The sequence below is a fragment of the Mauremys mutica genome, chromosome 3, assembly GCF_020497125.1.
Source record: "Mauremys mutica isolate MM-2020 ecotype Southern chromosome 3, ASM2049712v1, whole genome shotgun sequence".
In the NCBI taxonomy this organism is placed as follows: Eukaryota; Metazoa; Chordata; order Testudines; family Geoemydidae; genus Mauremys; species Mauremys mutica.
In genome coordinates, this window is record NC_059074.1 from 154209238 (window position 1) to 154235344 (window position 26107).

At 43.0% G+C, this 26107-nt stretch overlaps 1 protein-coding gene across 2 annotated transcripts in view; it reads left to right on the plus strand.

The window, feature by feature from the left end:
- TOGARAM2 (TOG array regulator of axonemal microtubules 2) overlaps positions 1–12836 on the plus strand; it is a 73838-nt gene extending 61002 nt beyond the window's left edge. For both annotated transcript variants that reach the window (XM_045012009.1, XM_045012010.1), the window contains exons 19-20: positions 7603–7689; positions 10510–12836. In XM_045012009.1, the coding sequence (XP_044867944.1) occupies positions 7603–7689; positions 10510–10766 (344 nt within the window). In that variant the 3' untranslated portion in view covers positions 10767–12836. The remainder of the gene's footprint in view (positions 1–7602; positions 7690–10509) is intronic.
- The last annotated feature ends 13271 nt before the right edge of the window (positions 12837–26107 follow it).

Here is a 26107-nt window from a genome sequence, read left to right on the forward strand (position 1 = left end):
ATCAGGGGTGCTAGAAACCCCAAATGGGATGGGCAGGAAGTGAGGCCATGACACAAGCCCCGTCCCCACCAGTTAGTTAAGCTGGCCTATTGCACAGGGTGCAGAGTGCACTTTGCACTCTTCCACAGTTATTTCCAGTGATATTGCACCTGCCTCACTTTCATTTCCTCTAGGTGCTCCTGCTGGGGTGGTGCACCTCCACACTGCCCCTTACAACACTCTTAAAGCCACAACGGGCCCCACAGCTTGGAAAGTGCTGTGAGATCCCGCTACAAGAATAAAGCCCTCACCCTATATACATGTAAATCGGTGTCATTATTGTTCTACATATTAACCTCTGGGACTCATTGTCTTGCACTATCCCTCTCACAACTGATCTCAGATGCGCAGCCAGTATGTACATCTTACACAAACACAAACATCCATCTCATGCTGTCTCCCACCCACCACAGCTCTCAATCCACCATGGTCCTAATTTTGGGACGAAAACCCACAATGAAGGAGGAACAAAAGGAAAAACAGTAATCTGGATCAATGTTTTAAAATGCTGTGAGATTAACTTTTCCCCCTCTCAGCTAATATTTTCTGTCATCTCGGTTTCATGAGTCAGTGTTTTCTGATATTAATTATTCACAACAATAAATGTGAGCATGGAGGTCCGGATATCTGTTGGGGGTGGGATATGGAGTTTTTGCCTCTAGGACACTAGTTCAAGTCAAGCCCAAGTCAATAGGGAGTGAAAGTTGTTACTGTCAGATGGCTGCCTGATTGTCTGTATGGACTGATTTTACTAGTCTAACCCATTTGCCAGTGGACAGGTGTTTACATCACATTTGGCTTCCCTGCTGGTAATTTCATTAGGGAGGGTTAAGACTGAGGGCTGGTCTACACTAGAAAATTAGATCGACCCAGCTATGTCGATCAGAGATATGAAAAATCCACACCCCCGAGCGACGCAGTTACACTGACCTAACCACTGGTGTAGACAGTGTTAGGTCGACAGGAGAGTTTCTCCTGCTGACATAGCTACCACCTGTTGTGGAGGTGGATCTTTTCAAGTGTAGAGTAGGTCTGCCTGTAGTTAAGCGGACCTAAATCCCTATGTAGACAGTGCTAGGTCAACAGAAGAATTCTTCCATTGACTTGGCTACCGCCTCTCAAGGAGGCTGAATTGAGGCCATTGAGACTGAATTACCCACTCAGCCATCTAGGTTATGCTTGAGACACCTTGCCAGTGGATGGGGGTGGGATGGGGTGAAGTTTGTGCTAGCACTGTTTTTGTTGTGCCTGTTCTGTCAACAGAGGCTTTCAGTCTTCAGGTTTGTCAGTCTGGCATATTATTAGCAGCACCAAATTCGTACATGAAAATAAATAAAATATGAGATCAGAGCAGATGTGTGTGTGATGAGAGACGAGTTTGGGTCTGAAATGAGGGATGTTCCTTGTAATGATGGTCACTAAGAGTTTTACACATTAAAATAAAGCTGTTTCCCTTCTGCAGAGGCACAGTCTTATACCTTGTACAGGACTCATCTTCACACCATGGTGGACTGCAGTTTGAGTGAGCTATGAGTTCCACACAAAATACTGGAGTCTTACAATGATGCTAGGTTTGCAAATCACTCACTACATGATGATCAGAGGTGCTGAGCACCCATATCTTCCATTGACTTCAACTGGAGTTATGGGTACTCAGCTCCTCTGGAAATGAGGCCCTTAGGCCCAGATCCTCAAGGGTATTTAGTCACCAGCTTCCAAGAAGAAAGGGGTCAGAGTGGCAAAGCTTGAATCTGCATCCAAATTTCCCCAACATGTTAGAATTCATTGAATCTGGACTCTTAGTTTGGTTTGTTATAAAGATGGGGCTAAGCAGTAAAACCTGGTACTGAACATCTCTAGAGCATAGGGACAAAGGAGTGCATGGATTTTGAGGTTGTTTCTGGACCATCTTGGCTTCCCAGGCAAGTTGCTTTTATGCTGATGTGAAGGGGACCTTGACCCAGCAGAGCTCCTGCTGTACCGCCTCCTAAGAAGCACTAAATTATGGGCCTTGACTGGTTCCTTCTCCTCTCTTCAGTTCATAAATATCTTCAACCCTTGCTCTTCTTTTTTTTAAGTGAAATTTATGATTTGCCAAGTTCCTTACTAGAACAACCAAGTATAAATCCAGACCTAAATGATGGCTTGTTCCAAATGTTGTTCTGTATAGGGCGAGATTACTATTGCCAATAACTACATAACCAAGGCCTGTTGTAAATTCCCTTGCCATACAGATTTATGTCAGCTATAGAAATACTGCACTGAGTGAATATGCCTGAAATATTTAGAGTGTTCAAGAGGCAGGCCTTAGAATGGAATTATTAACTCTCTTTGCACCAGCGAGCCAGAGCTCTTATATAGCTAATAGAATTTGCTCACTGCTTGCCTGTCGCTGTTCCCCTGTGCAGGGAAATTGTTTTTAGACCATAAGGACAAGATTGTGTCTGAATGTAAAGCAGAGAGAATTGTGTGAGGTCAGCACCACTGTGTTCTGGCCTCTCCTCAGTAGGTGGTGGACCTAGACCCGCTCTCCACACCAGCCAGCAGAATGGAGGTGAGCAGATGCCTCACCCTTGTATTATGGTATCCAGCAGCCATGATCCCTGTTGGTCTTGTGTCAGGTTCAAGTATATTATCTCTAGGAGCTTCTCCTCTCCCTCCCCCCCTCCAGGCTGTGTCTTAAATAAAACACCGTAACCTGTAAGCACTGGCAAGTGTCAGTACTGGAGCTGTGAAAAACACATTTGTCCACGTTCGTGTAGGTTTCAACTGGAGATGGGTTCAAGCTGCAAAGTTTTTAATATTTTAGATCCAGGGTTTCGGTTCTGCCCATCGGACAGACCTGAGCCATTTGCAAAATTCAGATCCAGAACTGGATCTTATACACTCCAAAATTCAAGGATCAGGGGTTTTGATTGGGATTAGGGCTGTCAAGCAATTAAAAAAATTAATCACGATTAATCGTGTGATTAATCGCACTGTTAAACAATAATAGAATACCACTTATTTAAATATTTTTGGATGTTTTCTACATTTTCAAATGCACTGATTTCAACTACAACACATAATACAAAGTGTACAGTGCTCACTTTATATTTATTTTTGATTACAAGTATTTGCACTGTAAAAAAACAAACTAAATAGTATTTTTCAATTCACCTAATACAAGTACTGTAATGCAATCTCTTTATCATGAAAGTTGAACTTACAAATGTAGAATTATGTACAAAAAACTGCATTCAAAAATAAAACAATGTAAAATTTTAGAGCCTGCAAGTCCACTCAGTCCTACTTCTTGTTCAGCCAGTCACTCAGAAAAAGATGTTTGTTTACATTTGCAGAAGATAATGCTGACCTCGTCTTGTTAACATGTCACCTGAAAATGAGAACAGGCATTTGCATGGCACTGTTGTAGCCAGCGTCACAAGATATTTACATGCCAGATATGCTAAAGATTCATATGTCCCTTCATGCTTCAACCGCCATTCCATGGGACATGCGTCTATGGCTGATGACAGGTTTTGCTTGATAACAATCCAAAGCAGTGCAGACCAACACATGTTCATTTTCACCATCTGAATCAGATGCCACCAGCAGAAGGTTGATTTTCTTTTTTGGTGGTTCAGGTTCTGTAGTTTCTGCATCAAAGTGTTGCTCTTTTAAGACTTCTGAAAGCATGCTCCTCACCTCATTTCTCTCAGATTTTGGAAGGCACTTCAGATTCTTAAACCTTGGGTCAAGTGCTGTAGCTATCTTTAGAAATCTCACATTGGTACCTCTTTTGCATTTTGTGAAATCTGCAGTGAAAGTGTTCTTAAAATGAACAACATGTACTGAGTCATCACCCGAGACTGCTATAACATGAAATATATGGCAGGATGCAGGTAAAACAGAGCAGAGGACATATAATTCTCTCCGAAGGAGTTCAGTCACAAATTTAATTAACACATTTTTTAACGAACATCATCAGCATGGAAACATGTCCTATGGAATGGTGGCCAAAGCATGAAGGGGCATACGAATGTTTAGAATATCTGGAACCTAAATACCTTTCAATGCCAGCAACAAAAGTGCCATGCAAATGCCTGTTCTCACTTTCAGGTGACATTGTAAACAAGAAGTGAGCACCATTATCGCCTGTAAATGTAAACAAACTTAGCTGAACAAGAAGTAGGACTGAATGGACTTGTAGGCGCTAAAGTTGTACATTGTTTTGTTTCTTGAGTGCAGTTATGTAACAAAAAAAAATCTACATTTGTAGGTTGCACTTTCACGACAAAGAGATTGCACTACAGTACTTGTATGAGCTGAATTGAAAAATACTGTTTCTTTTGTTTATCATATTTACAGTGCAAATATTTGTAAAAAGAAAATACACTTTGATTTCAATTACACAGAATACAATAGATATGAAAATGTAGAAAAACATGCAAAATATTTAATAAATTTTAATTGGTATTCTAGTGTTTAACAGGGCGATTAAATCAGAGATTAATCACGATTATTTTTTTTAGTTAATCGCAGGAGTTAACTGTGATTAATTGACAGCCTTAATTGGGATTGTAGTGGCAAACCCTGTAGAGTGAATCAGGCCCCTTGTCTTTAAATATTGTCACCTTCACAGTTAAAAAACCATGCGTGGCAAGGCCCTACTACTTTCCTAGCCTACAGGAGGTAAGTTGTGTGCATGAACCAATCACTCTGCTAACTCCTATATTTTGGACCCTAGATGCAGCTGGGAAACTCTGGTTGTTCACAGGCATCAAAATATGAATTTTAGACAGGATTTTCCCATCTACCACCTTTGATGATCCCAGCAGCAATGGAAAGTGCTTACAAAATTGCTCAGTAGCCTATTGTAATATTATTGCTCTTGAGACCAAAAATCCACCTGGAAACAAACTGAATTGGCTCTGAATAATCCCCAGCACCATTTATCTACCTTTACTTTGACATTTAGCTTGAAGAGTCCCCAGTTTTTGTCTGAAGGCCATAAATGGCCCTGTACCCTTTTCTGTCCATTATCAGTGAACAGAACACAATCCATCACCATTTAAAGGACCCAGCACAATAGGTTGGGGGCTAATCAGGCCTTTATGGTGATGGCGCCTAGACTATGGAACTCGATCTTCCCTGGCATCCATCTCTCCTCACTTTTAAAACACATTAAACCTTTCTGTTCCAGAGGGTTTTTTTGTGTGTTTGTTTTTTTTAATTTGACCCCGACTTTGTCCTGTATTTATTCTTTTTGTCCTTTTTATAAATCCTTGTGCTTCGGGACATAACCTCTAACCAACAGAGACTGTTTTTCCTTATTACATGCATTCCAATAGTGCTTAGATATGCTCCAAATGAACTTAGGGCCCCGCTGTATTAGGTGCTGTGCAAACATAGCTAGAGACAGTCCCTGTCCCAAAAAGCTTACAGTTTAAATAGACAAGGCAGACAAACGATAAGATAAAGGAAGTATCATCTCCATTTTACAGATGGGCAATTGAGGTCCTTTCTATGCACCAAAATTGCCCTGATTTAACTAAACCAGGTTCTAAATCGATGGAGTCAAACTGGGGCAATTCCTCAATGTGGACACTTAAATCGGTTTGAGTGCCTACGATCGATTTGGGCTTATTTCAGTTTGTTACAGGACACTGGACTGGGGGGAGCATTTCAAAGGCACAAATGACAGGTGCCTAATTCCCATAGGCGGTCAATGGGAATTGGGAGCCTAACTCTTCTCTATGCCTTTGAAAACCTCATTCTAGATGGACCACTGGTCTGATCTGGTGTGGCAAGTCCAGTATATACCTATGATTTTTTTTAAACCCCTTGGCTGGTTTTACTTGTTAAGCTTTTACAAGGAGGCTTTTATATTTGTAAATGCATTTTAAGTCATTTTTACTATGCTATATATAGCACCTCGAGCCCTTCTGCCAGGGTAAATCACAGGGAAGGAGGACTCATTATAACAGTACTAATAAGCATCGTGTTAATGATATAACATCAGGTCTCCAAGGGAGACTCCTTCTAAGGAGGCTGACACTGCTGTACTGAAAATGACATGAGAATGCAAAGGAATCATCTCCTCGTATTTCATACTGTGGCTAACACTGAGCTGCCTGTCTTGCAACCAGTAAACCAATTTAGTATTTATTGGATAGAGTCAAAGCTGAGTTACTGAAAATAGCATCACCTGCTGCATTGCTTTCTCACTCCCAGCCTCCATTTGGAGCTGCCCTGTGCTGCAGGCAGTTCTGAGGTAAAGCTTGTATAAATTGGTCGTTGACTCTTGCAAGCTTGCAGTGTTTCAAAATTTTTAATTCAGAAGAGAGCATTGCCCGTAAGCTTAGCACCTTACAAAAGGAAGGGGTCCCAACAATAGTTTTAACAATGAATGGAAAAGCTTTATTGAGAACAATACTAATAACTAATATTTTGCACGGCTATAACACCTTTCATATCAGGATTTCTAAGCAATTGTTTCAAAACAGCAACTGACATGTAACCATCTCTGTCTGAGTGGAACACAGCAACTATTTAACAGCACATATCAATACTACACAACAGTTTAGGGCTGGAAGTGAAGCGTCTATTTGGAATTTTTGACGGACAGAATGTAATTACCAGTGCTGAAATTTAGCTAGAGCACCAGTGCCAAATACTGTTGTTGTCTGCTTACAAAAATTATAATGTGATCATTAATGATCTCAGTTTTATGTCTGATACAAAAGATGGCATCTATAACAATACTGTGTCCCTTAAAACTGTGTTGAGGCTTTGGCTCAGAGCTGATACAGAAGGAAGCATGTTACCTACGGACCCATCACCCTCACTATCTATGGCATCTAGGTGTTCCGTGGAGGAAGCTCATCCAAATACTACCATCCAAAAACAACTCTGCCGAGCTTGTCAGAACCAACAGAATCAACTATTGAAGGTCACTTTGTGCAATAGTTTTAAAACAACAGCCAGGATCCTAAATCAATCACAAGCTGTGGATGAAAAATACATTTGACAACAAAATATTGGGAAATCAGTTCTTCTTTTACCTCCCTGCCAAGATCTGAGTTATTGGTTTTTTTCTCTTTCTTTTTCTGCAACGGCTCTTGATATCACAAGCACAAGTTGCAGATGGTGGTGGTGATCAGATAATTTATTCTTGCAGGGACAACACAGAATCTTGTGCTGAGCTCTTGACAGGTAAGTAAAGGAGGAACTGATTTTAAATTTGCACAGATGTTCACTGAGTGTAAAAGTCACTTCTCTGCAGAAATAAAACATGAGGCCTATGTGCCACTTACATCTCATTTAAACTGTGAGGGACTGATTTAGCTGTAGGGTGTGGGACTTGTGCTAGCACTCTGCACAGTGGTGAATTTCACACATGCTGATGTGGGATCAGGAACTTTTGTTCTGAATTTGAAACCATCCCACGTTAACGTCAAGAGAAGATTAAATGTACCCCATATTCTCTGAAATTTGCTGTATTTTAGAAGGTGCAAATATTTTCTTTGATGTTTACAATCTCAAAAGCAAGGATCATGAATGTGTCGCTGTCCCTTTCAGATAATGTGTTGCTTCTACAAGCATTTGCCAGCAGAGTGCATTTCATCAGTGGTCGAGCCATGCAGGACATCACGGAACACCTGTCAGGTAACAAACAGCTCAGCTGAACTGGACTTTTCATGGTTCACTTGGATTAAACTCAAGAAAGACTCTTGGGAAATGACAGATATGAGGAAATCCCTATGCATTTACAAAGCTATAGCCCATGGAATAGCAGAAGGCACTGGGCCTGTTCCTCCAGTGCCCTGCACTCTGTGAAGTCAATTATACCTGTGTAAAGTGCTTGTAAAATGCTCCTGCTCTGATCTGGTCATGTATTACATACACTTTGCACAGGTGTAAATGACTGTGCAAGATGCAAGGCAATGGAGAATTGGGCTTTCAGAGTCTAGTAATGAATCATCAATGGGAGGTCTCAAAATTCTCTCCTAAGAAAGAGAAACTACAAGTATTCCAGCTATCTCCTGAACGGTTTTTAAAAGGGTGGCAGTGTGAGATCAGGGCTAGGCCCACAGGTTCTGCTTCCTTAGACAAATGTCTATCCCCGACAGCCTACGGACACCCACACCCAGCTATGGAACATTTTGGAGTCACTGATATTTTTCTATTCTTGGGGTCTATTTTGCCTCTCTGACAGAGAGCTCTGGGAGAGGAATTCTTTTGTGGCAAACATTTTGGGCTGTATCCCACAAAAGCTGGGACTACCAGCATGAGTGCAGACTGTTCATGTGAATAATGGTTGTTGCAAGGATGTGCCTCCCTGGGGGTGTGAGCAGGCACTTCCTTCCTGACCCTGCAGGCTATCTGCTTCTACCCAGAAGCATGACATTGCATTTCCATTATTTCAATGTGTGTAAATATAGTCTATTTCCACATCAGCTGAATCCTACAAGCTAAAAACGCTGCTGTTTCTTGACCTATAATCACAGCTTATGTCCAGTGGCAGCCAAGAAATGGCAAAATCGATCATCTCGATGTACGCTGAAAGCAGCCTAATTATAGCCTTGCTTTAATTAGGGCTAAATCTACTGCTAATTATTCCAGCTTCTTTTAATCCAAGGTTTAATAAGGTTTGCTCATTCATTATAATTCTCTTATGGGCATCCATATCCATGGCAAACCTAACAGGGCCTTTAAAGGTAATTTGCATAAAGTAAATCTCTGTACACACACAATTGAATTCTACAGCAATTTAATCTCTTTTTGCAAATAAAGCATTTAAATATAAATTGGGGCCAGTTTAGAAAGAGCATATGTTCCCTCTGGGATTTATTGGGAACAGGCAGCTCTCTCTTCTAAACTCCATGGTGGCCACTACATTTAATAGCATGTGTGCTCTAATTATCTCCTTTTTTTAATGAGGGACTGTAACCCTTTGCTGATTTATTATGGTTGTTTAAGTATTATTTAAGGCTGATTTTTATAAAGAGTGAATTTAATGCTGGTGAAAGGTGCCAGACTTACAGTGCTGGGAATATGAAATTGCTTTAACCACAGAATAGCAACGTATGCTTCCCTCACACTATCACCAGCTAATGTGCTTCAATTTATCTCTGTCATACTGATGAGAATTCAGTCTCCAGGCCATATCAGTTCTTGGCCTCTCTGTGGAAACTGCCAGCAAAGATGCCAGGTAGTGTCAGGTTTTTGTTTGTTTTTAATGTAGCCATCTATCCAATTCAGAAAGTGAATTGAGATCTCATCTCAGGAAGGGTGAAAGGAAGAATTGTCTAGTGATTAGGGCTTTATCCTTGCATTTGGGAGACCTAGGTTTAATTCCCTGTTCCACTACAGCCTTTCTGTGTGATCTGGGGCAAGTCACTTATGCTCTATCTGTGCCTCAGTTTCTTCTCTCTAAAATGGGTATAACAGCACTTTCCTACATCACAGGCATGTTGTGAGGATAAATATATTAAAGATTGTCAGGCACCCAAACACTGTGATCATGGTGGCTATATTAGTACCTTAGGGTAGGTCCATACTTACCCGCCGGGTCGACGCGGAGAGTTCGACTTCTCGGAGTTCGAACTATCGCGTCTAATCTAGACGCGATAGTTCGAACTCCGAACGCGCTCCCGTCGACTCCGGAACTCCACCACCACGAACGGCGGTGGCGGAGTCGATGCGGGAGCCACGGAGTTCGATCCCGCGGCGTCTGGACAGGTAGGAAATTCGAACTAAGGTAGTTCGACTTCAGCTACGCTATTCACGTAGCTGAAGTCACGTACCTTAGTTCGACTCCCCCCCCCGGTAGTGTAGACCAGGCCTTAGATAGCTAGACATCTTGACATTTGTAACAGTCATTCATTATGAGTCACTAAGTACAAGAAAAATCTCAGATTAGACCTTCCCATCAGAAGCACCAATAGATCATCCATCTTTCTGATCGGATTTCAGTCCCATGGGCTAGAATTTTGAAATTTAGTACAGACATTCATTATGGGCCACTGAGCACAAGGAAACCCCAAATTAGACCTTTGTTTTTTTCATCAGAGTTCACCAAAAGGTCAACAGTGTCTCTTACTGGAGTTCAACCATACAAGAGTTCTTTTGAGCTATAATCTTGAAATTTGGTACAGCTATTTTAGACAGCTGATTACTGGAAATAGAGGTTTGACACTTCTATCATATGTTATCAAAGGTTCATCAGTCCAACAGTTTACAAGAATTATATTAATTACTTCTTTAGGGCTGTGATGTTCAGTATGAGGCCTCTGATTTGGAGAAATTAAGGTAATTTGAGGTCAATAGTTCTATTTAATGGATAATATCATTTCAGTTTGCTTATAGAGAGTTGTACGGTTTGCATTCAGATTCCAGACAGCAGTCAGAAACAGTTTTGAGGAACTAAAAATAAAGATGGGCTTCCATCTTGATTGTTAAGATGCTTTATCTTCTGTCCTGCAGCGCTTGTATCTTCTGTCTACCCTCGGAAACCCCAGGCTGTGGAACGTCACACCCTGCCTGTTCTCTGGTATTTCCTGAACAACATGATCGGAAATGGGGTGTTACCTGGTAGGAGCGGGAATGTCAGGACTGTGGTCTGCAAGCTTGTTAAAAGCCTGTACAAAGAGATGGGACACAGCCTAAAGGATCATGCTTCCAGCCAACCACAACATGTGATAAAATCCCTCCGGGACCTTTTAGACATGGAACTCCAGTGAAGGAGGCCCAGTAGCCTCCAGGACAGTTTACAGTGTGGCACTTGATGGGGTGGATAAATGAAGTGGTGGACATTATACTGGCAATGATTTTATTCTATGTTTTTGGAGAAAGGAATACGTTTATAGATCCAGATGTATATAGTATATTATGAAGTAGAATTAAACAAAGCACGTATTTTTATAAGGTTTTATTTCTTCAGCGTTTGTTCCTGAGAGGTTTTACATAGCTCTTTTAAAAATAATAATTATGTATAAATGTTGTGATTTGTAATTGTGTAAAAAAGAAAATAATGTATTTATACACAGACACATTTAGGGAGGGAGAGATGGGCCTTAGACACAATGAGAGAGAGAGAGAGAGGGGTGGATGATTGGGCCCCAGAAGCATGGCTGGCTCCAGGTTTTCTGCTGCCCCAAGCAGGGAGGAAAAACAAAACAAACAAACAATCAGCGGCACTTTGGTGGCAGCTCAGTCTCGCTACTCTGTTCTTTGGCGGCAGTTTGGCGGCAGGTCCTTCAGTCCCTGTCTTCCCCTTTGGTGGCAGCTCAAAGAGGAAGAGAGGGACTGAGGGACCCACTACCAAATTCCCGCTGAAGACCTGGACGGGCCACCCCAATAGCGGATGGAGTGCTGCCCCTTTGTATTGGCCGCCCCAAGCACCTGCTTCCTTAGCTGGTGCCTGGAGCTGGCCCTGCCCAGAAGCAGAGAGTGAGAGGCAAACACTCCAGGTTGAGAAAATAAATTGAGTGAGGAAGAGAGAAATATGCTGCCCCCAAGACACAAAGAGTACGTCTACATTGGAGCTGGGAGATTTGCACTAGTGGGGCTCAAGCTAGCATGCTAAAAATAGCAGTGTGGACCTTGCAGCTCAGGCTGGAGCTTGGGATCTGAAGCCTACCTGTCCCTATAGGCTTGAGAGTCCAAGCTGCTATCCAAGCCACAATGTCAACACTGCTATTTTTAACATACTTGTTAGAGTGCCACTAGCATGAGTTTGCCTACCCAGGCTGAGAGGCTCACTCCTAGCCATAGTGTAGACATATCAACAAGAGCCTGTGGGAAAGGGGGTAAAGGAGAGAGGTGGGGCCCTGGAAGCAGAAAAAGTGACCCAAGCGTATATCCATTTCTGAAAAATTGAACACTTCTACACATATTCACACAACCCTGAAAGGCAGAGGGAAAGAAAGAAGAAGGGATATATAGGATCCTGAACACAGGCAGAGTGAGGCACATGGGGCCTATGAGAGCAGAAAAATAGAAGGACCTTGAAAATGGGGCCTTGACTATTAAGTCAGAAGGCCAAAGAGCAGCACAGAAGGACCCAGCCAAAGAGGCCCATGAGTCTGAGGATTTTAAATTTACGTCTTTATTTTTTCATACCTGAAGCTATACAGTAGTCTAACTTGTTGCATTCTGTATTATCTTTCTGTGAATTCCCCTCCATCACCAAGGTCTTTTATTACAGTAAAGAATGGGTGAAATGATTCAAACCTTCTGAAGTGTTTTAGATTGACTTAGAACTGCATAGGTAATGTAGTGTAAATGTAATGTTCTAGAGCACCAGGAACTCAGAATCTTCTGGAACATTCTAGTGCATCCTCTGAGCCAGGAACCTAGTTCTGAAACATTATGGAGTGCCCTGGAACTTGCCACCTTCAAAGCCTGCATTACATTTACTCCTTCAAGCAACTTGAGCTTGCTCACTACCCAGAGCTTATTTTAAATTTTTTGGATTTTTTTAGGGGTAGCATCTTCTGAGATCCCTGGTTTCTCCCTCCCTCAATCTCAAAGTCCTCTCTCCTCACAGTTCCCCTCCCTTTAGGCACACCTCCCTCTAGAGCCCTTCGCTGCTGAATAAATGTTCTTTCTTTTAGCTTCTTCTTCAGCTTCTCTCTAGCCCCTGGGGATACAGTGGGAAGTTTTTGTACTTAGGAGAAAAGAGGCTTTTGTGTATAGCAAAACAACTCCCCCCCCCCGCCCCGCCAGTCTGTTTTATTTGTTCAGTTGTAGGGTTCATGGAGTCAAATTAAAAGGTAGCTTATGTAACCACCTCTTAAGTTACTACTGGCCTGGAGTGTTGCTCATGTGTATATTGTTTCACAGGGTTGATGGGAATAAAGTGTTTCCTGCCAGTATGTTGGTTCTGTCTGGTTGGGTTTTTGTGTTGGCTGTACAGTTGAGACAGTTTTACCATGTGATGGGAACTCAGAACATAGAAGGACCCAGTTTTGCCCCTGCTGACAAGGGGGCTCCCTGCCTTAAGGAAGATGGAGCAGGGGTGCTCCCTGGTGAACACTGGGCTAACTGCAACTCCACTTCTCCCTCTTGAACAGGAAAACATGTGGAATACAACTGAAGTGGTTGATTGGGAAACAAAAGAGACAAAATGCTTTTGGGAAGGTTGGGAATGGGATCCCCACCCAGGATACTAGGACTGGCACAAACCCAAACAATGTGTTTCCTGTTTCCTTTCTGTGTTTGTTAATTTATCCTTATTGTAATTTTATAACAGTAGCACCTAGAGGCCCCAACTAACATCAGAAGCCTATTTTGCTAGGTACAGCATGAACATGTAACATCCCTGGCTCACAGTCTAAATAATCAAGACCAAGGGTAGGGGAGTTGGAGGTACAAAGAGGTGAAGTGACTTGCCAGAGGTCAAACATCAGGTCAGTGGCCAAACTGGTAACAGAACGGGGGTCGCCTGATTCAGTGGCCAGAGGCCAATTCATTAACCCGCCCTGCCTTTCCTGTTAGAACACTAATCCTTGAGGAGATGACCTGGCTGACTGCAAGTGCTTTTTCTGCCTAGTCATTACACCAGTTTACAGAACCCTCCCTGGGCTTTAGGGCCAACCTTGAGCCTATTTCACTGAGGTATATCACAGATGCTAATCCACTGTGGCTCCTGGAGGCTAGATGCAGACTGAATGCCCCACTTTCACCACCCTGCTAGTTCAACAATGGAGTGATGCATTGACAGTGCCCACAGATAGCAATTTACATGCCTGCTAGCCAAAGGTAAGAGCTGTTGTCATGATGTGGGGGGGAATGGCTCTAAAATAATAGGGTAAGGAAAACTCTAGTACTCTGCCCTTTGGGTTGGGACCAAGCACAGGGAGGGGCAGGCTAATGTTCAGATGCCAGGGAGGGGAGAGAGTTGTCTTGACTCTTAATTTTGTTTGTTTTCTTGCTTTGGGGAGAATTTTCACTCTGTACAGTAATAGAGATTTGAAAGACAAAGGTGAGTGTATTGAATATTGGGATCAAGGGGGATGCACAATATAGTAGAACATTGCTAATCCACTGCAAACCTCATCATTTCTCCCAGAAATTGCCACTCTCTCCTCACCAAACAGTAGCTATTTAGGGCCTGATTTTCAGACAGTTTAGGGTATGCAGTCACATGTCCAGTTTGTGTGCACCGTTACAGTGAAGCTTGTGCTATGCAATTAATGTAGTGGTGCCCAAATTAATCTAACTGCTTATGAGCCCGGTTACCTGATTTGCACATGCAACTGCAGAATCCTCAGTGCATGTGAGATTTCAACAGGAGAGCCTGCCAGAGCCAAGGGGACCTTTGGGGACCTGAGGAGAAGGCAGATAGAGAGCAAAGTGAAGAATTGATGTGGGGAGGGAAATGAGAATAATGTGTCCAGGCTGAGAAGGATGGTGGGGCAGAGACACACACTTGAGAGGGGGGCAAATATTGAGGATGTATTTTGGGGGCTTGTGAGAATATTGGGGAAAGGAGGAAAATTTTGAAAGTGTTGAAAGGAGAGAAATGGTAGGTGGGAAATGAGCAGAATGGAGGCTGGCAATCTCAGACAGAACATTTTCATGCCTTATTCAATCCAAATGACGTCTAGAGTGCAGGAGAGGAGCAGAGACAGGCAAGACCTGGGAAGTGTGCTTATCTTCCAACTCTGCTGCTGAAGGTGAAGTAGCACCCTGTAAACAACCCCCTGTGCTGCCTCTCTGAAATGCTGCGAGAGCTGGAGCAAATGATTCTGGGATGCATCTGAAAGGGGCTGGTTGCAAGTGGCTGAACATGCAGTATTGGAGGAATGGGGTATGTATATAGAATTTACTGGATCTGACTGAAAACCAGCTGTTAGAAACTTGTCTCTTCACTTGGGGGAGAGACTGCATTGAACGAGCTATTTTCATCCTTGTTATATAATGACTAGAAAAGAAGGTGCTGTTGTCTCTACCAAATTCCTGCCAGTTGACACTGAATTCTGATACTGCAATAAAGCCTTTGATGTCAGTTGATTTAAGCAGAGGTAGGAAGACGGTGACAGATAGAATTAGAGCTGACTGGAATCTTGGAAACATTTGCCACATAGTTGAACTGTGCCTCTGTGTTGGGAGCCTCAGCTGAGAAGCCAGTAACTGAAAGGGTTTGGAACATGAGCTCCCTCACCTCATCCTCAAAAGTAGTGCCCAAGGAATGGGGTTTGAGCCACAAAGGGGGGGAAGAGGGTTATGGGAGGAGCCTGCATTGCCTGTGGTAATACCTTTTCTGTGGATAAATGGAGGACTTCAGTCCCCCTACCCCAGTCAGTCAGCACCTTTCACTTTTTAGTGAAGAAAAGAAAAACACTTTCCTGGGTTTTGCCTGCATTTGAAATAGCTGTGAATCTGCAGGCCATCTATTTTTGTTACTGCCTGCCATCCCCTTCAGGAAGCACATGCCAGCCAGTTTGTGGGGCATTTGGTGTTCAAAGCACTGACATTTGAGTAATTGCAGCTCAGCAATGACAGCTCCATTATTATCATCTTCTCACAATTTATCCGAGCTAGAGCCAAGCTGGAAATGTCTCTCTTCTAAGGAAAAAATAATCAGGCCTTTGACAATAATCTATTGACACCTCATAAAAATGAATCCCTAAGGTGTGATACCAGTGTAATGCTGTGGCCAAAAGAAATAATGCGATCCTGGGCTGCATAAATGGGGGAATCTAAAGTAGGAGTAGAAAGGTTATTTTACCTTTGTATTTGGCACTGTATTTGACCTGCACGCAGTATTAAAGGTGTGAGGGTACCATGGATTTATATAGTGGCATTATGATATTTTCTGTTTTATTATCCTAATAGTTCCTAACTTTCTGTTAGCTTTTTTTGACTGCTGCTGCACATTGAGCAGATGTTTTCGGAGAACTATCCACGATGACTCCAACATCTTTCTTGAGTGGTAACAGCTTATTTAGATCCCATTATTTTGTATGTATACTTGGGATTATGTTTTCCAAAGTGCATTACTTTGCATTTATCAACACTTAATTTCATCTGCCATTTTGTGGTCCAGTCATGAAGTATTGTGAGATCCCTTTATAACTCTTCACAGTCAGCTTTGGACATAACTATCTTGAATAATTTTGTATCTTCTGAAAACTTTGCCATCTGACTGTTTACCCCTGAACAGAACTGGTCAGAGTACAGATCCTTGAGGGACCCCAATGTTTACCTCTCTCCCTTGTGAAAACTGACCATTTATTCCTGCCCTTTCTTTCCTATTTTTTAAGCAGTTACTGATCCATGTGAGGACTGTCCCTGTTATTCCACGACTATCTACTTTGCATATGAGCCTTTGGTGAGGGACGTTGTCAAAGGCTTACTGAAAGTCCAACAATACTATATTCACTAGAATCACCTTTGTCCACATATTTGTTTAAAGCCTCAAAGAATTCTAATAGATTGGTGAGGCATGATTTCCCTTTACATAAGACATGGTCACTCTTTCCCCACATATCATGTTCACCTATGTGTCTGATAATTTTTTTTTTAGTCTAGTTTCAACCAATTTGCCTGGTACTAGGTTAGGCTTACTGGCCTGTAATTGCCAGGATTGCCTCTAGAGCTTTTTAAAAAAAAAATCTGCTATCCGCCAGTCATCTGGTACAGAGGCTGATTTAAGCAATAGGTTGCATACTACAGTTAGTAGTGCTACAATTTCATATCTGAGTTCTTTCAGAACTCTTGGGTGAATATCATCTGGTCCTGGTGACTTATTACTGTTTAATTTATCAGTTTGTTCCAAAACCTTCTCTATTGATACACCAAATCTAGGACAGTTCCTCAGATTTGTCACCTAAAGAGAACGGATCAGGTGTGGAAATCTCCCTCACATCCTCTGCAGTGAAGATCTATGCAAAGAATTCATTTAGCTTCTCTGCAACTGCCTTGTCTTCCTTGAGTGCTCCTTTAAACCTCAATCTTCCATTGTCCCCACTGACTGTTTGACAGGCTTCCTGCTTCCAATGTACTTATAAAAAATTGCAGTGAGTTTTTGTGTCTTTTGCTAGTTGCTCTTCAAATTCTTTTTTGGCCTGCCTAATTATACTTTTATGCTTGACTTGTTGAAGTTTGTTCCCTTCTGAGGATGCTTTAGCTGAGGATGTTTCAGTGCAAATTGCTAAGTTGGTCTTTCATCAATAAATAATTTGCCAAATTCATCCCTGATGTAACTCCAGTGAGGTCAATTAATCTGACCCACTATCACGTTGGCTCATTGATTCTCCATCTTAAACTCTCTCTTTTGTTTTGCCTATGCTTCTTTATTTATATGCTCTAGGAATTATTTTAGAGACATTCTATAGCCTGAGTTATACAGGAGGTTAGACTAGATGATCACATTGGTCCCTTCTGGCCTTCGAATCTATGAATTTGTGTTTCTCTCTGCTATTATTCATTATTTAACACTGTGACTGCAATATTTATTTGGGTGTCTTGAGAAAAGTGTACATGAAAGATCCGCACTGAGTAAAGTTGTATAGCTATAAATATAGATATTTAAAATATGTGTACTAGAGAGGCACCCAAACAAAATATTCAGATCTGAATACCATAACATTGGGTGTGCTTGGAATTTGACCCAGTTCTGGATCACTGCCTACTCCTATTTGAATCTTGTACTTTGAGACTACCTCTGATGTGTACATACACAATAATAAACATTAACAATGCATCAGAGGTAAAAGAGTATATCATCTATATGTGTAATAAATAACAGGGGGGAGGGGAGTAGCTCCCTTTTATGGACACCCAGCCAGCCAGTTAGCTATAATATTCCTCTTAATAGCTATTCTCTACTTGCTTTACCTGTACAGGGTTAACAAGCCCACAGGTAAAATGAAAGGAGTGGGCACCTGACCAAAAGAGCCAATGGGAGGGCTAGAATTTTTTAAAATTTGGGAAAAAAACTTCCCTTTGTCTCTCTGTTGTGGTTCTCCAGGAAAGAGGGGAACTGGGAGCAGTTATGCCATGAGAAGCTTTAAGCCAGGTATGATCATAGATCATCAGATCACACCTAGAACTACTATTTGGAACCCCCAAATATGTAAGTAGATCAGGAATGTTTAGAAAGATGCGATTAGGCTTATTTCTCTTTATTTCTTATGGCTAGTCGACTCCTCTGTGCTAACCCCAGATGCTTTTGTTTGCTTGTAACTTTTAAGCTGAACCCCCAAGAAAGCTATTTTGGGTGCTTAATTTTTGGAATTGCTCTTTTAAAATCTAGCAAAAGCCTAAGTTCCAGATTTATTTTCTTTCTTTTTGTTTTTAATAAAATTTACCTTTTTTAAGAACAGGATTGATTTTTGGTGCCCTAAGAGGTTTGTGTATATGTTGTTTAATTAGTTGGTGGCAACAACTAATTTCCTTTGTTTTCTTTCTCCGCTCTTCCCTGGAGGGTGGGGATGAAAGTGCTTGAGGATATCCCACAGGAAGGAATTCCCAAGTGCACCTTCCTGGGTTCCAAAGGGGTTTTGCATTTGGGTGGTGGCAGCATTTACCAAGCCAAGGTCAAGAAAAGCTGTAACATTGGGAGCATAATACAAGCCTGGAGTGGCCAGTATTAAGTTTTTGAATCCTTGCGGGCCCCCACCTTCTGCACTCAAGGTGCCAGAGTGGGGAATCAGCCTTGACAATGTGCAATATACATATCTATCCATCTTGAACAGCAGTCAAGATATTTGTTTGTTGCAGCTATTACTCAATTTAAGGAGCTAAATGTAATTGGGATGGGTAGCTGAAGTCTATATAACCCCTGCCTGAGTGACTGTTCAGCTCAGAGCTAAGTGATAATATGTTGAGGTGAGCTAATGCTTCCTATTGTAAAAGATTCCTCCATGGATTAAACCATCTTGTTTGTACTTGGCACAGAATGATGATAAAGTTTGTAATAGTTGGGTCTAGTTCAGCGGTCCCCAAACTTTTCAGGGTCATGCCCACCTTACTCCTATCCATGCCCCCCACCCCTTGCACCTGGGAGTGGGGCTGCAGCTCCCAGGGTGGTGGGAATGGGGACATGGATAGGGGTAAGGGGGCCGAGGCTGGGGCTGCAGCTATGGGTGGGTCTGGGACCCGGAGTGGGGCTGGGGCCGAGAATGGAGCCGCGGCCAAGGGCCAAGGCTGCGGGCAGGGGTGGGAGCAGAGCCACAGCTATGCCGTAGTGGAGGGCAGCAGCTGGGCCCAGCCTCAGCCCTGGGCTGGGAACAGAGCCGCCGACCAGGGCCAAGAATGGGGATGGGGGTGGGAGTGGAGCCACAGCCGGGCTGCGGTGGGGGCCAGCAGCCAGCCACATGGCCAGATGTGGAGCTGCACCGAGGCAGGGGATAGGGCCAGGTGCCGGGCCGGGAGCCGGGGATGCAGCTGTGAGTAGGGCCAGAGCAGAGCTGGGTGGTGCTCCCTCCTTGCTCTCCCGTGGGGGCTGGCCCAGGCCCACCGTGCACCCCCAAACGTTCCTCCATGCCCCCCTAGGGGGTGCACCTGACAATTTGGGGGCCTCTAGTTCCTTATTTTAAAAAAATTGTATTTGGTTTCATATTAGTTTGAGCTGGGCCATTTAAACCAGCAGTTTAATTGGTAGCTATTGTTAACCGTATAGCTTGGAAAAACCAGTTCATAACCCAGTGTGACCAATAACATCTCAATGCTAAAATCATGGCAGCCAGTTTCTGGTGTTGCAGGCAGAAATATGTGTGTGATGTTTATAAATCAGGTTTTTTGAATCGCTCGGTTGAATCCTGTTGTATCTCCCAACAGTTATGGGCCTAATCGTGACAGCTTCACACAGTCCAAGCAGGAATCATTCGTAGGTGACAGGGAAGAATGGAATCCCCCACCCCAATCCACACCAGTACTGACATGGTCAACATCACCATGCTGTGAATTTAGCTTCACAGGAAAAACAGGGGTAGACAAGACCTGCCCTTAAAAAAAAAAATAAAAAAAATAAAATAAAAAAAAAAACCTAGGAAAAGCCCCTTCAGGCCTTTATTTAATGCATCAGAGAAAAACAAAAATGAACATGTAAGGGCTAGATTCTCAGGTGGTATAAATGAGCATAAGTCCGTTGACTTCAAGGCTTTTTTACTCTAGCTGGGGATATGGGTTTTAGTTTTCAAAGGGGGATGTGAAGGGCATTCATGGTGCATTGACCCCCTCCACTGATGATAGCATCACCAGCAGTGTTTGTGGAAATAGCAACACGGGTCTGGCTTTAGAGAAGCAAAACTGAACACCAGGATGGTTTGGACCTGGGTCCCATTTTATGAGGAATAGGGAGAAAAAGAGGGCTTGGGAGGAATGGTTCTGGTGGCCAGTCTCTAGTCTTCAGGACTGTTATTTCTTGGCAGCACTTGTTTTAAGTCCTCTTAAATAGTAAGCCACAGAATTGTAGCCCCATGCTGTAGGGATGTCACCATCACCCCAGGTAGGCCAAAGAACAGTGCAGCTTGCATAAGGAGCAGCTCTCCTATGCAGAAAGGGATCTAAAAAGAGACCACAAAAGGATCCTGAGTGTCTCCAGCATATTGTTATCTAACATTTAGTTAAAGATCAGGGAACTGATTGTTGCTGGCCCCTTGGAGAGGTCCCTTAAGACAGGTTTCACTGTGTACTGGAGGGACACAGGGTGTGGGGGCACAACTACTCAGTCAAGGGGATTGGGAATTACAGCAACTGCCTAGATGCACTTCCTGGCTTCCACCCTGCCTGAGATTTCCAATCTTCTTGTATGTCAAAGCCCAGTCCAACTATTTTGACCTTGTGAAGGTCGAGACAACGTGGCAGGGTTGGAAACTGAAAATCTGCTATTTGTCAACAGAGCCAGTATAGTTCAGGCAGATGCAGTCTGAGCTTTTTCCACTCTCTCTTGCCAATAATTGACAGCACAGACTTTCCATCCTTCCCCAGGAGTGAGAGGTGCTGTGGGCTCCTTGTTCAGAGACCCTCTGCTGAGGTGGTAACCTGCAGATTACTCCCTTTTGCAGAATGGTTTCTGTGAAGTGAGACAGCTGCTGGTAGGAGATCAAGCAATGAGGATGGGTTCAGCAAACCTATTTCAATTAGGACTCTAGGTTAGGACCTAAACCAAGAAGTCTTTAACATTATAACCACCATCCTTAATACTAGAATTTACTTAAAATATCCGGTGATCCTGGGAGACCATTTCAGTACCATGTGCATTGCATTGTTCCCTGGAGACACAAACCCATGCTTTTAATGGGTATTTACATGGGAGCACAGCTGTTCAGACCTGCCAAAAATATCTTGTATTTTTATTTGTGGTGTACAAAAGTTATGTATGAGTCATTGTACTTCAGAAGACATCCTTACAGTGTTAGCTGAGATTCCACTAATGTAGGAGAAACTGTTACAAGAGCGGATCACTTACCAGATCTCATAAGAGAAGACAATTTCCAGGATAAATACTGAAGTTTTTCAACAAGAAGACTGTATTATTCAATTTTTTATTTGCCATATTCATTTCTGGATTATTTTAGTTTGCCTCTACTAGATCCTCTGTAAAAGGTGGCAATTAATTTGCCATGTGAATTGTTGTTCTAGCAGAGTGGTCTAATGATCAGAGTAGAGAATTAGGTGTTAGGACTCAGTAGTTTTAGTAGCAGCTTAAGCACTGATTCACTGAGCATAGATAGGCATATCACATAACTTTTCTAGGCCTTTGTGTATCCCCTCTGTAAAATGGGGATAATACTTGCACCCCATCATTTTTGTGATGTTTAGTATGTGTATACATATATATCTTCAGATGAAAGGTGCTATGTTAGAGCCAAAATATTATTAAAGGTTTATATTCAAAATAGTTAGGAGAGATGCAGTCACCTCTTGCACGGATCCCCCATCCTTATACTAACTATATTTCCAGGCATACACCAAAAGAAAGAAACTATCAACAGACTCTTAGGAGGTAGAGATGGGAAACCTATTTGATCATTGTGTCCAGCCCTCTGCCATTGCAGGATTTAATTCCCAGTATAGACCAGGTATTAAAGTGATATTATGCTTGGGAGGAAATGAGGCTACAAGATAGAAACGGTCCAGTTAAATTAACTTCTTTGACTCAGCTGTACAGCTGGTGCACATTTTTAGTTGCAGGCTATACAGTAAATCTCAGCCCTGTTATCTGTAGGATCTTTTGTGCTGCTGGGGGAAAGTCAGGAAAGTTTGTAAAGTTTTTGCCGATCGCGGCTCCCAGTGGCCGCGGTTCGCTGCTCGAGGCCAATGGGAGCTGCTGCAAGCGGCCCAGCTCCCATTGGTCTGGAGCAGCGAACTGCAGCCACCGGGAGCCACGATCGACCAGACCTGCGGATGCGGCAGGTAAACAAACCAGCCCAGCCTGCCAGGGGCTTTCCCTGCACAAGCAGCGGAACAAGTTTGGGAACCACTGCTCTAACCCATCAGTCAGATGTTCAGATCCATGGGAGTTAGGAGCCTAAGAACCTTTTTGAATCTGGGCCCTTTCCTCTGAAATTCTCTCCTGGCTGGCTTAGACAGCTCCCCGGTCAGCATGCTGGCTTCTGTGAATCCCTTTTTTAGACGCCTATGTCTTCCCATGCCTAACTCAGGGGCAGGCTGAGATTCCACTCGGTAGCAGGATGCCTAGGGGTTAGGTGTTGTAACACTCAGTATTGCAATGTCTAAGTAGAATGGTGGATTTAGCCCTTAGTTTTTAAGGGTTTGTCAGGAAGTGGGGCACACACAGACGTGGTAACCCTGGATGGAATTAAGTTTGTCAGATGTGGAAAGAAAAACGGTTGAACCATCTCTAAACGGATTGTTTTTCAGGAAGTCCTGGCGATTCCCTAACTGATGACACAGGACGGTTTGAGCAAGTCACTTGGGGTGGCAGCCAGAAGGGACTTAGGCATTGCACAGCACCTTGCTCTTAGGCACCTAGAAAATCACAAGAACACACTGTGATCCACAAAGCCGAGTTAGGCACGTAGGCTCCCATACAATGAATGGGGAGAGACATTCCCACAAATGTTTTGCGACCCACAAAACCCAGAACGCTAGACAAGGAGCCGCCTATGCTGGCCAATGGGAGGTGCTGGTGAGAGGAGTGTGGGCTAAGCCCTGCCTCTCTCTTGAAGATAGGTGCCTATCTCTGCTTGGCATTTCATGAACAGGAGCCAGCTGCCTGGAGTCAGGTGGGTTAGGCACCCAAGGTGTTTTTTGCAGGAATTAGGTAGACATCTGCCTTGCTCCACACAAAATGGAGGAGGAGGAGAAGGCTGCTGGGTTCCCACCTTATCACTTTTAGCCCAGTGGTTAGGGCACTCACCTGGCATGTGGGTAACCAGAGTTCAATTCCCTCCTCTCTGTCACAGGGGGAGGAAAGGATTTGAACAGGGGTCTCCCACTGCTCTAACCACTTAGCTTTGGCATATTCTGATGGTGAGGGGCTCCCTCAGTCTCTTCTGTTGAAGCTGATCCACATGGACAAATAATGAGAGAGTGACTGGAGCAGGGGAGCTGGATCCTGGTTCTCCCACCTCCTAGGTAGATGCCCTAAGGACTGGGCTACAGAATAAGTCTCTCTTTCTTACCTAATGACTATTTAGGTATTTATCGACATTAGAACAGTCATTGGGGAAGTGGAGGAGGGCGAGAGAAAGAGACAGAATCTGTAGTCCACTGGTTAGGGCTCCCTCCCCCCCCACACACGTGGGGGACACTGGGTCCAATCCCCCTGCTCTGATTTAGGTGCTTAAATCTGGGATGTAGGCACCTAGGTACCTATGTGGATCTGAGGCTTAATTGCTCTGTGCCTTAGTTTCTTCCCGTCTATAACATGGGGGATAACAACTGCTTCTCAGAATAACTGGCTTGCAGGGATGATTTAATTAATGATTATGAAATACAAGCTCTAGAAGTACAAGTACTGTTGTTATTACTATTTTATTTCATAGGGTATCACTAACTTGAGCAATATTCACAAGTCTGTTCCTAAGAGCTGGGATACTTTTTGAAGCCAAAGGAAGCAATCAGACTCGTGTATGGTGGTTTCAGATAGTTGCCTGTAGATGCCAAGGGCCTTGTCATTTCACACTGTTTAAAATTTAAGCAGTGTCACTGGTAGTTGGCGCTGGACCAGTTTTCAGTCTGGTAAAGGTCAGCAGATGAAATGCTGCACAGAGCACTTACCTCATGGCTATGCAAACAGCAGCTCCTGGCTGGAAAGCTGATACTGTTTGAATCTTCTTGCAAGACAAGTGAAATGTGATTAGAAGCACAGGTGCAATTTTACCTTGCGTTTAGCTTCACGGCGTGTACAGCAGGGGATGGCATGTGTCTAGAGATATGCCGGCTTCTTCTGCAATGAGGATCTGCTTCACTGAACACTTTCCAGTGTCAACCCTTTGGCTGCTGCCTCCACAAGGTGGTTGTGTTTGCAGTAACTTTACATAGAATCTCAACTGAAATTAATACAATGTTGTCAGCTAGTACCAAACTAAGCTTAAATTAGAGAGCAAAGGGGCTAATAGGCCAGGACAGCTATTATCTATGCCAATCCTCTCCACTTGGGATCTTTTAGCCTAGGGGAACATACTTTTTGTTAAAGAAGGTTCAATGTAAAAAAATTGGTATAAGGGCCTTTTCCACTTAAAAAGAAACCAAAATTAACTCACTGCACTTGAAAACATTTCCTTTATTTTTATAGCACAGAGTACATGCTTAACACTCTGTGAAAGAAATCAGGCAAAAATCATTTTGAATAAATATTTACACTCTTAGTATACACATATATACAGAGAGTGAGAGAGAGTATATCCACACCTATATAATACATATAAACTCTGGGTTACTTTACAGCAGTAAAAAAAATCTTACAAAAGTTATAAAACAGTTCGGTGCCAGGAATGTTGGATTTATGTGCAATTACAAGCATTAGCCAAAAATATCCTGTAACAAAACCATGGCCACATCGGCTGTCAATATTGTCACGATACTGCACATCATGGCCACTCAGAACCTCATGCAGCAACAAGACTAAGAACATCAGATGGCCATACTGGGTCAGACCAATGGTCCGTCTAACCCAGTATCCTGACTTCCGACAGTGGGGTGCCAGATACTTCCAAGGGAGTGAACAGAAGAGGGCAATTACTGAGTTGTCCAGTCCCAACTTCTGGCAGTCAGAGGCTTAGGGACACCCAGAGGTCAGGATTGTTTCTCTGACCATCTTGGCTGAAGAGCCATTGATGGACCTATCTTCCATGACCGTATCTAATTCTTTTTTGAACCCAGTTATATTTTGGCCTTCACAATATCCCCTGCCAATAGGGTGACCAGATGTCCTGATTTTTATAGGGACAGTCCTGATTTTGGGGGCCATTTCTTATATAGGCACCTATTACCCTCACCCCTTGTCCTGATTTTTTACACTTCCTATCTGGTCACCCTACCTGCCAATGAGGTCCACAGGTTGACTGTGTTGTGTGAAGTACTTCCTTATGTTTGTTTTAAACCTGCTGCCTATTAATTTCATTGGGTGACCCCTGGTTCTCATGTTATGTGAAGAGGTAAATAACATTTCCTTATTTGCTTTCTCCACATCATTCATGATTGTATAGACCTCTATCATATCCCCATTTGTCATGTTTTTTCTAAGATGAATAGTCCCAGTCTCTTTAACCTCTCCTCATATGGAAGTTGTTCCATACTCCTAATCATATTTGCTGCCCGTACTTTTGCCAATTCTAATACATCTTTATTTGAGATGAGGTGACCAGACCTGTACGCAGTATTCAAGGGTGGGCGTACTATGGATTTATATATTGGCATTACAATATTTTCTGTCTTATTACCTATCCCTTTCCAAATGGTTCCTAACATTGTTAGCTTTTTTGACTGAAGCTGCAGATGTTTTCCAAGAACTACCCACAATGACTCCAACATCTTCTTGAGCTAATTTAGACCTCATCATTTTGTATGTATAGTTGGGATTATGTTTTCCAATGTGCATTACTTTGCATTTATCAACATTGAATTTCATCTGCCATTTTGTTGCCCAGTAACCCAGTTT